Genomic DNA, 14,507 nt, shown 5'->3' with positions numbered 1-14,507 from the left:
GGCCTTTAATCAGCAATCGGCTTCAATTGTCATTTGCAATTAAATTTTAATTATAATGAAATAATGATGCGTCTGTCGTGTGCTCAATGTAAATATGTGAATCTCTTTCGCTTAATTTGTCTGTCAGCCTATGTGTTTATATTTTGTATATGTTTTATATATGTCGTGTTTATTTTCCTATTTGCCCCCAAGTGGACTGTGGCACGCCGCCGCGTTCGCCCACCAGCCAGCTCATCCGCACCTGCAGCGCGGCTGACACGTCGTATACGTGATATTTGAGCCGAGTGTCTGGCCCGCATCAACCTTTTTCATATGTTGCGAGCTCGCCTCGGCTGGCGCTCACACACTAATTGGCTATTAAATTATTAATATTACAATGCTAACGAATTCAATATATGGTATGTATTCTATATATATATATATATATATATATATATATATATATATATATATCGGCGAAACGACTTCGCGCATGACTTCAAATGCGAATTCGTTGCAATGGAATTCTTGCGACCTGATTCACTCTAATCTCGGCTACCTTGTTGATTAAATAGTTTCGACTGTTTTTTACGCTCACGTGTTTTACGTGTCGAAACTTACAATTATTGTTGCCATTGTTTTCAGTTGTTCTTATTGCTCAGTTCCCATTGTTAATATGTTATTATATGTTATTATATTATATAGAATTATATTTCCTTTCTTTAATCTTCGAAAATAAATCTGAAAATATTTCCAATTATCGAAAAGTTTTTCAAACATACATTTTAGTTGTTAGTCTTGAAGTATCTGTATCTGATATCTCACATATCTTTAATTTAGCATCTAAAATTTTAGGAATACTTGCGACTTCAAAACCAAGCCTACATGTATTGTCTTGTTACAAGATTTTTAGTTTAACATAAAATTTTTTGTTTCTCAAGTCGAATTTATATATTAATAACTGCAGAATAAATTTATTTATATTTATTTATAGTTAATCAAAGTCACATTGAAATGCTTATGGTCTTCAGGATCTGGGCACGAAATTAATATAGCTGGCAAGGAATGAAAATAGAAATTGGCAAATCTTAAATCTCTCAAGTTGAACTTTGAGTGTTTGCTTAAGGGGAACTAGAGACAATGATTATAACCTTAAACTTTGATCCTCGCTCTTATTGTAGTTATTTAAAAACGTATTTTTTCCTTTTGCCCATTTTTCGAATTCACTTTGTGGAATATAATCAACGCTGGCAAGGAATGAAAATAGAAATTGGCAAATCTTAAATCTCTCAAGTTGAACTTTGAGTGTTTGCTTAAGGGGAACTAGAGACAATGATTATAACCTTAAACTTTGATCCTCGCTCTTATTGTAGTTATTTAAAAACGTATTTTTTCCTTTTGCCCATTTTTATACCCTGATCCCATTAAAAATGGGAAATCAGGGTATAATGGTTTTGTGCAAATGTATGTAACAGGCAGAAGGAGGCGTGGCAGACCCCATAAAGTATATATATTCTTGATCAGGACGACAAGCCGAGTCGATTGAGCCCTGTCCGTCTGTCTGTCTGTCCGTCTGTCCGTCTGTCCGTCTGTCCGTCTGTCCGTCTGTCCGTCTGTCCGTATGTGTGAACGCGTGGATCTCAGCATCTATAAGAGCTAGAGACTTGAAATTTTTTTTGTAGGTCCGTGTATAGCACGCGCAGGTCAAGTTTGTTTCAAATATTCGATAACTATTCGCATTTAATTGTTATCGAATAAAAACATTATTGAAATGCAGTAAATAAATTATATCTCGAACGTCTTAAGAGCTAGAGCCTCCAAATTTTGTATTTAGTGTTATGTATATTTTATGCAATTTTGATTTTTGTTGGATTTTGGATACCGGCTCCAAATTCCCCCAAATTCTTAGAATTTAAGTTTAGTTGGAACTAGGGCCATTATGTGAAGGCGTTTGCATCTCAACCAAGCCAATAGGATATGTAGATCATATGCTGAAAATTTCATTAAAATCCATTAAGTAAAACAGAAGTTATTAAACAAAACGTTTGGCCAATTTGCAAAAGCACATGTCAGCAGCGCCACGCGCACGCATTTTTCCTATGCGTGTGCACACATACATTCAAATGCGTGTATACTTTTCTATTCCAAGAATTGAAATTGCGATTGAATTGTGCTGAATTATTAGCTGCTACTTATGTTCAAATTTGCAACAGCTCGCGTAAGAAGGGCAGTGGCTGCGTTGGTAGAGGCACCTCTCGGATGCAGCTTGGTCCGGGTTCGAGACCAGAGGAGATGAAATGTTTTTTATTGTTTTATATTATTTATTTATTTTTTTTTTTTAGTTATGAAGTGGCGGTGTTGGTAGAGTTTGTGCACGTTGCGCAAATAATCCGGGTTCGAATCCTGGTCTCGCAATGTCGATTTTTATTTGTTTTCTTTTTTTTTTAATACTCGATACAAACTACGGAAAATATTACAAAACTCAAAGGACTGGGATCAGGGTATCTCCTAGTCGGGCACCCCGACTAGAGCTTTCTTACTTGTTCGAATTCACTTTGTGGAATATAATCAACGCCTTTGATCGATATAACTCTTCAACTTCTTCTAAGCAATATACTTTTTTTTCTCTCTCTCGCTCTATTTATTTCCTCTGCCTACACCTGTCTCTCTTTCATTTCCTCTTTACCTCTTCATCTGTCTCTTTATGTCTCACTTATTGTCTCTCTCTCCCTATTACTCTCTATACATCTCTCTTCCTCTATATCTCACTTTCCATCTGTTCCACGTTCTCTGTCATTTCTCTTGAGCTATCTCTTTCTCTCTACATCTGCCTCTCTTAATAATATCCCTTTATAATAATATCTCTTTATTTCTGTAGATCTCTCAATCTGCATATCCCTCTCTCAATCAATTTCGATTGATCATTGTTTATTTCTCAACCTCTCTTTATCTCGATATTTCTATCTCATTCTCGACATCTCTGTCTCTATCTCCTATCTCTTTTCTTGTCTCGCTCTCTTTGCCTCTCTCTCTCTGTTGTCAACTTTCATCTCTATTTCTATATCGCTATCTCTTTCATTATTTCTCTATTACTACCTCTCTCTCAATATCTCTCTATCGGTCGGCTAACCTTTAAACAACCCTCGTTCTAGCCCGCAACTTCCAGCATATTCTTGCTTATACTATAATATACTCTATTAAATGCACACATACACACACACGTGCACATAATATATGGAGGTATTTGTGTGTGTGAGTATCATTATTTTAACATTCTTTTCTCAGCTTTATAGCTGTTGCTGTTCTGCTGGTGCTGGTGCTGGTGCTGTGGCTTCTTCTTCCTCTTCTTCTGCTGTGGTGTAACTGTTGTTGTTGTTGCTATTATTATTGTTGTTTTTTTTTTGTTGCTGTTGCTGTTGCTGTTGCTGTTAGCCATTTTTCAGCATCGCTTTTGTTGCTGTTTTGTGAAACTCGTTTGGTGCACAAGATTTCGTTTTTATACTTGTACTTTGCTTTATCTGCGGCTCTTCCAATTCTTTATTTTTTTTCCTTTTTTTTCTTTTTGCTTTGTTTTTTTTTCGCTCTCTCATTTTTTTTGTGTGTTTCTTCTATATTTTATCTACGTAGCATGTGCGCGGGTTATGTAACCGCAAAATGATGTATCGCATTTCCGAGGCTGCTGGCAGGCGACTCTATAGGGCGGTGTGGGCGTGGCAGGGTGGGCAGTCTGGGCTGCTGCCCATGACCAGCGTTGGGCCGTGAACTTTTTGCAGCGCGGCAAACGGTTGCTGGCCACAGAGCGAGAACAGAAACTGTTACTGGGAACAGTTAGCGCGTCTGCATTTCTGTTCTCTCACTGTTTGTGTGTGTGAACAGTTAATTAATATATATCACACATTTGTCAGCCTTTTGGGCGTGTGTGTGTGTCGAAAATGGAAAGTAATATGGAAATTTTTGACTGTTATGCATTGACTTTCGTTTGCCATAAGAAAGTGGACAAAAAATTAGTTTCGTTTTATGTCTCACGTAATCCGCATTAAATGCTTTTTCTCTCTCTTCCTCTCTCTCTCTTTCTTTAGGTTTTTTGTTTTTTTGACAGATTTATTTGTTTTTACTGTTTGCGCATAGATAAGAAATGGCAAACATATAAATCTGGTTTTCTGTCGCTCTGTATGCCTGTCTCGCTCTTTTACTACCTTCACGCTCGCCCTCTCTCTTACTCTTTCATATGTTAACTTAGCTTTTTGATATCATTGAAGTACGCTCGAAATCTATTAAAAGTATGAAAACTTTATGGTAAAATATTGTCGAAATTTAGGTATATACACTTGTATATATGTATATATATATATACATATGTATGTATGTATGTGTGTGTGTATACATAATGTATATACATACATATATGTATATGAATGTCAGTCTGTGTGATATAAAATATATTATAAGTTGTTAAATTTGTTGTATTAACTTTATTTCGATAGGCATCGATTATGCATGGCGAAATTATGATGAGGTGAAATTATAGATTACATCTATGAGTTAATATCAAGCAAAGAATTTGATAAAACTAATATTCGATATATATTCGATATATGTTATATTATATATATATATATATATAGTCGATATATATTGAATGAGGCGTTTTTGTTATTATATAATAAAGCTTAGAAATTGGCTTTTCCCTAAGCCAAAACCAACTATTTTAAAAAGCATCTATAAAGACATTCGCTTTTTAGAATGGCAGCTTCACATTTATCTGAAGAGATAAGATAGACCGTTTGTTTGTTTGTTTTTTTTTTTTTTTTGCAGTAAAATTCTTTAATATTTGGTTAATTTGGTACACAAACTTATCTTAGCATTGCTATGTATACAGATCTTTAAGATCTCTTAGTTAGAGCTCTTAAGAAAATCGAAAATTATACGCTAACTATATCAATTCGATTTGATATGCATTTAAATGATTCTTATAGTATTTTTATCATAACTATGTAAAAACTCAGTACAGTTCCATTAAAATATTTCGAGTAGATCATAAAAAAGGATATCTATTTGTAATTTAACATTTCCATAGAAATTATTGTATTGTATTTGCTTAATAATTTAATTTCGATCTAAATTAAATTCATAAATCTTTATTATTGGAAAATGGAAAGCAACAAAAAGTTTTTCGCGCATTTGAGTCGCCCGAGAATCGCTGAAGCACGTTTTCATACTTCTTCCCTTCTACTTTTCACATTATAGAACTTTCGAATCGAGCCTGACACTCGAAAGCCAAACGCTCGTAGCTGCTGTGGACTTAGCTAATACTACGAAATCCCAAGTTTAGATAAATGGCACAAATAGCTTAAAGTAGAAGGAATTAGAAACTAACTCACATATATACATATATATATATATAAGTCAATCAAGCAATGAGTCAATCAAACAGTCAACAAGGCATCAAGGACTTAATTCTCAAATCATAATTTGCAAATTTACAGTTTCGGCTTTTTATTTATAAAATAAATTGTGTTTTTATATTTATACTATATATTCAAAATATTCATAATAATATTTACTCCGTTATTATTTTTTTCTATATTTTTACTGTTGTTTTAGGCACATTTTCTTAACATTGGCCCAGTTCTGAGGCATTGGGGAAAAGCGCCCCCTGGCGACCATCGTTCGAGTTTGCTTAACGTGACTAATTGATGCAGCATTTAAAAAATGTCAACTGGCCCCAATTTTTAGCTCATCTGTTCATCTTCAAGCCATGTCCGCATATCAATGTGTGTTAAACAGATTCGACTGTGTGATAACCCCCAACAAACTTTACCTGTGCACATACATAGATACAAGTGTATGTGTGTGTGTGTGTGTCGGGGCGAGTGCCCCTTATCAGTTCGCTTATCAGGCAGCAGCACAAGGCAAACAAGAAATTGTTTAATTGTTAGCATTGCCATTGGCTCTGTGACATGACAATAGGGCGCGGGCAGCAGGTAACTGGTGGGTGGGCGGTTGTGTGTGGGGGTGTGGGGTATGGTTCTGAGAGGTAGACGTTAGCTGATGGACGGTCGCAGTATTAAATGCCTTTATTATGCCACGACACAGAGTATGAGAGCGAGTGCTATGCTAGATGAAGCCAAACAGTGTGGGGCAGAGAGCGAGAAAGGGTACACTTGTTCTCCCCCTCGCTCTTTCTCTCTCTCCCTCTCTGTGTTGCTTGCTCGCTCGCTCTGTGTGTGTTTACCTTTTAAGCACTTTCAACTTTTTAAATTGAATTCATTTCGAGTTGATGATGACGACCCTGATGATTGTCAGCGTTGTTGGCATTTTCAGTTTCAGTTGTTCGGAGTTGTTCTTTTGCTAAGCCCACCCGAGCCTCCCCCTTTCCTGCTTCTCGCTTTGCTTATTGCTTATTGCTTCGTTTTTGTTGTTTTCTTTTCTTTTTGTAGTTGTCATTGTTGTCGTGGTTCTCATTGCTGCTGTTATTGCTCAGGTGCGCATTGTCTCACGTTTGTTTATTTATTTGCTCGCTTGATTGCCTCACACTTGCTTTTCTTTGCTGCTCTTTAGTTATTCGTGTGACGTCTTTCAATTGCATTCGCCTCTTTACACACCTGACCCCCACCCTTTGCGCGTACCCCTTTTATGCTTTCAACAGCATGCGCTCTCCTGTGTTCCAGTTTCATTATCAAATTCGAGTTCATTAAGTTCCGTTTTCCACAATCTGTAAAACATTTCCGACTCTGCGTCGGCCCACAATAACGAGAACAACGACAACAACACGTTCACTTTAGCCAGTAATTTGGCTTTCAAAACGATCTAGCCATATCCAATTATAATAAAAACTGCGCATTTCTAGCGCTTAAATTAACAAGCAAAAAGAGTTTAGAAAACAGCCGAAAAAAGGCTAGAAAAAAAATTACAAAAGAGGCTCATTAAACTGTGCCAATTCAAACTGCTAGACTAATAGATATTCTGTAAACACATTAGATATTTTTTAAACACATAATAATATATAATATATAACATAATAATATATCATATATATAGGGAAAAATATATAACATGTCTGTGCACAAGCCAACAAACCCTTTCGCTTTATTTTCACACAGGGTAGAATATGAATAATGACAAGATTTTGCAAAAGTGAGCATTATATAGGTATAAATGACATAGTCAATGCCCGATTTTAACGACGTAATAAATTTCAGACATACATATATATTAACAGTAATGAAATGAAGCTGTCTGCTGCATGCGCTTGACATACGTGCGACGCCCCTTTCAGGGCTTTTACAGGGTGCTTCGCTTTGCATGTGGAGAACGGTAAATAGCCCAAGCAAGAGCGACAGAGAGCCAAAGAGAGAGAGAGAGAGAGCGCGCGGGCAGCTTAAGAGCGTTGTGCAAAGAGAAAACCCAAAGAACCAACAGCAGGTAGAACGCCAGCAACAACTACGACAACAACAACTGCAGCAGCAGCAGATACACAAAACAAAAGAAAACAAAGAACAAAACAACTCCAAAAAAACAACAACAACCAGTTGAAGCAATTGCGGAAGCACAAGAAATTGCATTGTATTCGAAACGTTTAATGATAAGGTTAGGGGAAAGGGGGAGATGGCAGGTTAATAGAGAGCAAAGCGAAAGGAATGGAAGGGGCAGCAGCGTGCTAGATAGGTTGCATTCAAATATTCAATATGAATATATGAATCAATATATACATATGTATGCGTATATAAATATATACATATATTTATTTATATGTAAGCTCAACTTAAAGATACTCTATAGCTATACATGATATATACATATGTATATGCATATACATATCTATATAAATCTATTTCATAAGAATTTTCATTCGAGAGTTAGTTAGAGAATATTTATATAATAACAAAATAAACAAAATAATTACAAAAATTATATTGAATTGATTGGCTTTTCATATATTTCTAAGAAACATCAGGAAACGTGATTTATAGCGTGATTTAAATATAGTGAATATATAATTACATATAGTATAAATACCTTATATACTATATGTAATTATATATGAACTATATTTGAAACGTTCTTCAATATAATAATAGTTCAGTAATAATATTTTTCTACTTAAGAAATCCCAATATTCTTTGGAAAATGTGATTTCGTCTTTTCAATTATTTAAGTCAAGCTATAAATCAGTACAATTTGTAATAGAAATGGAGAATATGGCATCGATTCGTTCGAACGAATTGTCTCTCAAAGCAGATGTCGAAGATTTAATAACTAAATTTTTCCTATAACTTTATATCAATAGCTCCTCAAGTTATAGAAAGCTTATAGCTATTGAAATACCCATTTGAGCCTGAATTTCTTACAAAAATTGTGTGGCAAAAGCTACGATATCTGGGAACTGTTCTAGCCGTTTCTTTCGCGAGCTATACGTACTTGAACCTACGACCTGTGCTATTTCCCAGTTAATGGCATAGATCCAGCTTCAAAATGAAACTAGAAACAAGATTAATTAAATAATTTTCGGCTTAAATCTGGATTAGTTTCATTCCACTTGAATTAACTGAAAACGGAAAAATGAACTTCGCATGCTTCAGATGCTGGATTTATAAAACTGCATAGTTCCAGGTATTACCTGATGCCATATCAGGTGCCAACAGCGATAGCCAACGCTAAACTTTTATATTTGTTCTCTCCTTCTATATATATAATTCAGCTTGCATCCGAAAACTTTGTTATTTTGTGGAAATTGCATTTCTTCTGAGTTTCCTATGCCCGTTCGAACAGTCGAAAGGGGTATATATGGTTACTTGGAAAAGCTTTGTAAAGATATAAATGCTCTAAAGTTCTTATGATATTTTATCTGCGAACGGGTGTTTGGCAGTTGGTAGCAAAAAGTTCGCGACGCCCACAGGCCACGCCCCTAAATACACGAATTCACATTTTGTACTTTATCAGCTGTTGCCGCAGCAGCAGCGGCAACAGCGGCAACAGCAGCTGCTGTTGGACTTTAGGGTCAAGCTAAGAGCTCTTAGAGCTGCATACGCAGCCTCCACTCTCTCTCTTTCTCCCTCTTTCTCCCACTCTCTTTCTTAGACTTGCCCTTCAGCTGTTGTGTGTGGGGCAATGCAATTTTATGGGCAACTGAAGAACACTTGGTTCGCTTTTGAGGCAATGACTTTTACACATCGCAGCACATGGCTGCCCATCTGTGTGTGCGAATGTGTGTGTGTGTGTTTGTGTGTGTGTTTGTGTGTAAGCGCTCAATTGTAGCCAACATCAGCGAGCGCGTGTAAAATCGTAAAGCAACTCACACAATTGACTCGCAACTCGACGTCAAGAAACTTGCCTTACCGGATTTCGGATGCTGACCCAGCTAGCAAACAGGCAGCGCCAACGTCACTCCCCGCCCTCATCTCCCTCTATCTCTCTCTCTGTGCCACCCCACGCCTACGCTCACACCTGGCATGTGGACTGTGGGCAATAGACAAGCACAGCTTTGCTCTCACTCGCTGCCTCTCTGCCCCTCTCACTGTCTCTCTCTCTCCCCGCCCCTTCAATGCCGCTGCCTCTGCCTCTGCCTCTCTCGTTCTCTTTTACACTTTGCCTAGCGTTTTGTGCTCTCCTCTTTGTATTGATTTCGTTTTATACAACAAATTCATGGCTTTGGAATGTTAGCGTTTGGCTCTCTCAATAGGTGTGTGTATGTATGTGTGTGTGTGTGTGTGTGTGTGTGTTAGCAAACAAGTAAGTAATAAGTAACTTCTTTTTCGGCTTTAAGAAGAAAACTGGAAATTCTGGCGCCCATTTTGCTGGATTCTGTGACCCAAAAAAAAAACTAAAGAAGAGAGAGAAAAGAAATAGGGTAAAAGGCAGCGAGGGGCAGGATGGAGGCTAAGAGTATATATCAATACTCACACACACACAGATGCATAAATTGAAATTATGACAATGTGTCGATGTGGCAGCAGCCGAAAGAAAGCCATTAGAGAGATGAAAGACTCTAGGAGAGAAAGGTAAGACGAAAAAGTGCAGGTATAATGAATTCATAGACTTGCTAAGCCTGGTTTAAGCTCCAGAAAAAAACTCCATTTATAACTAACAAAAAAAAGCCAGGTGGAAATTTATAGGTGAAAGATGAGTGAAATTGGTGAAAGAATCCAACGTTTTCTTAGGAACATTTATTGAGCCTATTCTGGATATTCTGGCATAGGCAAAGCAGAGCAATAATATTATTTGAAGCTAACAAAAACGACTGTTTGTGTGGAATTTGAAGGAGAGGAAAAGTTTCCATTGTGAATAGTCCCAAGGCGCAAGGAGAGTTAATTTGGGTCTACATGTATGCATATATATGCTTCATAGAGTATATCAAGTTATCAAAATGATTCTAGTTACATTCGCCCTGAAAACTTCAAATTAAAATGTAGGAAAACACATTTTATTTATTTATTTATTTTATTTTCTATTTCCGTCAGGTTCTCTCTTATCCGTTTCGCCAGAAACTGTATTGTTGGTAAACATGGAGTAAGTTTTTTATTTTTACTGGGAAAAGGCAACTTTCTAGTGCTTAGCTGGAAACGAAAAGTCGCGTCCATTGCTGGAAATGAAATGGAAACGCTTAATACGAAAGTTGCGTGAAGAAAGATTTGTTTTAACTCCACTGAAGCTACGAGAGGTAGACGGATAAGTGCATGTGCCAATTCAATTTCGTTTCAAGCCCAAGCTCACTCTATGCTAAGTGCATACGCCCCCTATTTGCTTTACCACGTGAAACGCCCCCGAAAAAAGCCTAGAATTATTGTCCGATGCAGCTTAAACAGTGCGCATCTCTGTTGCTCGATTATTTTCAGACACAGTTAAATTAGTTTCGTTTTCTGGTTGATTTCGGAGTGGCCGTTATAAGCACAGTGTCCATCAAACTGTTGCCAACTGTTCTTCCAACGTTCACGATGCAATTTGTTTACTGTTGCTAATAACGTTATTTTTGTTTCAACACTTCCCGTCGTGACATTCCATTTCATTCCATTCCAGTATCCGTTTCCATATGCATAGTTCATCATGAATAATAGTGTAAATTAGATGCAGTGAAACACGTTAAAGGTGCCAGCTGTGTTAATGCCTGCTTAAGGTCTGTATCAACATACACACACAAATACATTGCCGGCATAAAAAAATAATTGAATAAAATATGTATGTATATATGTATAGCTTAAATTAAAAATGTTGTGCTGTGCTGTTCTACAAATGTATCTCGGTGCAGCGCTTATTGCATAAATGCTCTGCCCACCTGCCCTTCGCCTCACAGCAACAGCAACAGTAACAAATAAAAACAAAAGCTGAAACAGACACGAAAACGCAACGTTGACGACGCCAACGTCGCTGCTACGTCGCTGCTGCTGCTGATTCATGGCTTGTGTTTGGCTCAGCTGAGCAGCTGTGGCCGTCATAAGGGCAAACAGAGGTGCGAGCGCAGAGCGGAGGGCAAGCTACGACAGTTTGGCAGGAATTGCATGTAGTTTACACTTACTTCAGTCAAGCGGCAGCGTCTCACATACACATGTGCATGTGTGTGTGAATGTGTAAACAAATCAAATTTGTTACACTGAACAAAAACCGAAAAAAAAACAGGAAAAAAAATAAAGAGATGCGATGCACAGGCACAAAACAGCACAAGGAAAGAAAAAACAAAATGCGCGTTAGAACGAAACGAAATGGCAATGAAACGCTGGCGCAGCCGCAGCAGCAGCCAACGCAGACGTCAACGCACGCGCGCGCGCACACAGGCAAACGGCACCAAAAAGATGTATTGAATATGAGGACGCGGACAGGGCGCAAGGCGACGAGACAGCCGGCACGAGACGACACGACACGACACGGCACGGCACGGCACGAACGAAAACGAATCGTATTGCAGCAAGACGAAACGAGCGACGCTCTTGAAACGCTACGACAAACGGCGACTGTTGCCACACAACTGATGCGATTAGTTGGCGCTGCACAGCGCCAAAGCCGCAGTTAGCCCCAAATGAGCAGCGAGCGACGACGGCCAGAGCGTGAGCGTAAAGCGTTTGAAGCTGACCACAAAACGATTGCAAAAACAAAAGCGTCACGAAGCAAAAGCAAAAGCTGCGCGCGATGCCCAAGCCACCTTAAGAGAGCCAGAGAGAGCAAGCGAACGAGCGTGAGAGAGTAGCACTAAGAGAGAACGCAGTGAGTTCGTCTACAGTTGAGCAGCCACTGCAACTGATTAATGACGAACACACACAGCTGATAGCAGCACTGTGCATAACAGAATGCCAGAATAACAGACTGTTAAGTGCTCAGCACTAACAGCGCTGCTGTTGCATCACTTAAGACTACGATATTAAGATAAAAGCTTTGATTTGATAATGCTTACCCAATCTCGAATCATTCTTCTTGCGCACACGCAAACAGATGGTGCAGGACTTGATGCACTGTAAATTAGAGCAAATTATTTAGTTTGCTTCTGCCTACTGATCATCGATCAGATTTGATCACTTACATCGTGGATGTGGCGTATGGCTTCCGTGCGTGATATATTATCCAGGCTAAGCCCGTTGACCTCGAGTATCTCATCGCCCACTTCCAGATTATCGCGATCGGACGGTGAGCCATATAATTTAATTTTACCCTCCGCATTCTCAACGAGTATGATAACATAGCCCGATAGTTCGACAACTTGTTGCTGCAAGAGAGAGAGAGACAGAGAGAGAAAGAATGAGAGAGTGGGAAGATAATTATATTATGCTTGTCCAGAAAATATTGTCCTTGTGCTCAAGTTTTCAATGTTGTCTCATAAAGTCATTTGCATAAATGCTGCAAAACGCTCCGGCCATGGGGCTCAGGTGAGGGACTGACCCCAAAAATAAAGCAAAACAAAAAAGTAGAAAAAAAAAGAAATTAATTACACACAAAATGTGGGCCACATTGACTAACTCAGCTGCGCCAACACCTACACCGCATCCTCCTGCTCCGCCTGCCCCCTGCTCTCCTGCGCCCCACGCACTTGCCACAGCAGGAGTCGTAATTTCTGCTTCTATTCCTGCAGCGTAGGCGTTCAATTTGTCCGTGTGTGTGGGAAGTTTTTGGACCATTATTGCTTGGGCTGGCTCGTTATGTTAATTACAACAAATTATGCTCGTGTGGCAACGCGTGAGACTAGCCCCAACCCAACCACCTCCAGTCTCCAGCAGCCGCCGCCTCAAGCCCCAGGCACAAAGCATTCGAGAATGCTTAATAACTGTGTCTGTGTGTGTGTGTGTGTATGCGTGTGTGTGTGTGTGTGTGTTTCGGTTCTCAAACTTGAGTTACGTTCAGGCATCTGCGTTGGGCAAACATTTTGTTGTTCATTTGTTGACTTTGCTGCTTTCTTTTATAGCTAAATATTTACAGTTGGAGAGGCGTTGTTTGTCTAACAGTTTGAGCTGCATTGTACTCTGCTGTATTTGCTCATAGAATCGTATATACTAAAAAGAAAGAGAGAGAGCAAACATATAGCAATGTCTCTTCCTCTCTCTCTTTCTCTCTCTCTCTCTCTCTCTTTTGGTATATATAATATATATTCCTGATCAGTATCAGCTATTCTATTCTACATTTTCGCTTAAATTGGTTTTACCTTAATCTATTTTCTATAAAGCAATTAAATTTATATATTTTCGATATTATATATCTCCCGATATTTGATCACTTCTCAGCATTTGGCATAGAACAACTCTTTATAGAGTTTTACCATTATTTTGATATACTTCCTCCCTCCCTTAAGAAACTTGGACAGTTAAATCGAACTTTTCCAAAGTGACATCAACTCAAAGATTCTTCAACGTTCATAAATCTTGAGTTATCGAACTGTAAATAGATGAAATCGTCGGCTATAGTGGGGCGTGGCAAATGTGATGAGATAAATTTCACAGTTATCTGATGGCCTTCATTACAGATTGATGGGAATCGATGCTCGTTCAGAGCTCACCGGATGCTGAACCTACGTAACATCTATAGATTGTCTTATGGCATCGGGAGTATGCAGATAAGATAATTGGTATATGCCAAAGTTGCTTTGACAACACAACTGAAATTTTCAGTATCGATTGCGATTAAGAATCGATAACAGCTGAAGCTGAAGCCCACTGAACCCATTGAACCCATGGGCCATTCGGAGTCTACAGTCGAATCTACTGTGCTCTGTCGTTATCTTTAAGGCTCTTAAACGACTGTAACTTTGGGAAGTAGCGTCGACACCTTTCTCCAGGCAAGCCACGAAATCGATTAAAATCGATATCACAGCTTACTGAGTAGCGCTAGTAGAGAGGGAGGGAGAGAGAAACACAGAGAGATGGCGCATGATGTATTCAAGTGGAAATGGCACATGTCAGTGGGCGGCGCGAAAGAGGGGCGTGGCACTGAGGTCGTTGCGGCAATTGCGGCCAAGCGCGCTCAATGCAAAATAATGAGGCGGCGATTGGGCGTGGTGCGCGAGAGCAATTGTTGTTAGACACAGGAACTTGCCAACACACGGAACGCAACAA

The 14,507-nt window shown here is 38.7% G+C and overlaps 1 protein-coding gene across 3 annotated transcripts in view; it reads right to left on the bottom strand.

Annotated features, from left to right (window-relative positions):
- LOC111594244 (MAGUK p55 subfamily member 5-A) overlaps positions 1-14,507 on the bottom strand; it is a 77,620-nt gene that overhangs the window by 50,834 nt on the left and 12,279 nt on the right. For all 3 annotated transcript variants that reach the window (XM_030225888.1, XM_030225889.1, XM_030225891.1), the window contains exons 3-4: positions 12,488-12,670; positions 12,362-12,419 (exon numbers count right to left, since the gene is read on the bottom strand). In XM_030225888.1, coding sequence (XP_030081748.1) covers positions 12,362-12,419; positions 12,488-12,670 — 241 coding nt within the window. The remainder of the gene's footprint in view (positions 1-12,361; positions 12,420-12,487; positions 12,671-14,507) is intronic.

The sequence above is a fragment of the Drosophila hydei genome, unplaced genomic scaffold, assembly GCF_003285905.1.
Source record: "Drosophila hydei strain 15085-1641.00,03,60 unplaced genomic scaffold, DhydRS2 tig00008148-arrow-arrow-pilon, whole genome shotgun sequence".
Classification (NCBI taxonomy): domain Eukaryota; kingdom Metazoa; phylum Arthropoda; class Insecta; order Diptera; family Drosophilidae; genus Drosophila; species Drosophila hydei.
Note: the sequence above shows the minus strand (reverse complement) of the source record. Positions and strands in the feature narration are given on the sequence as shown.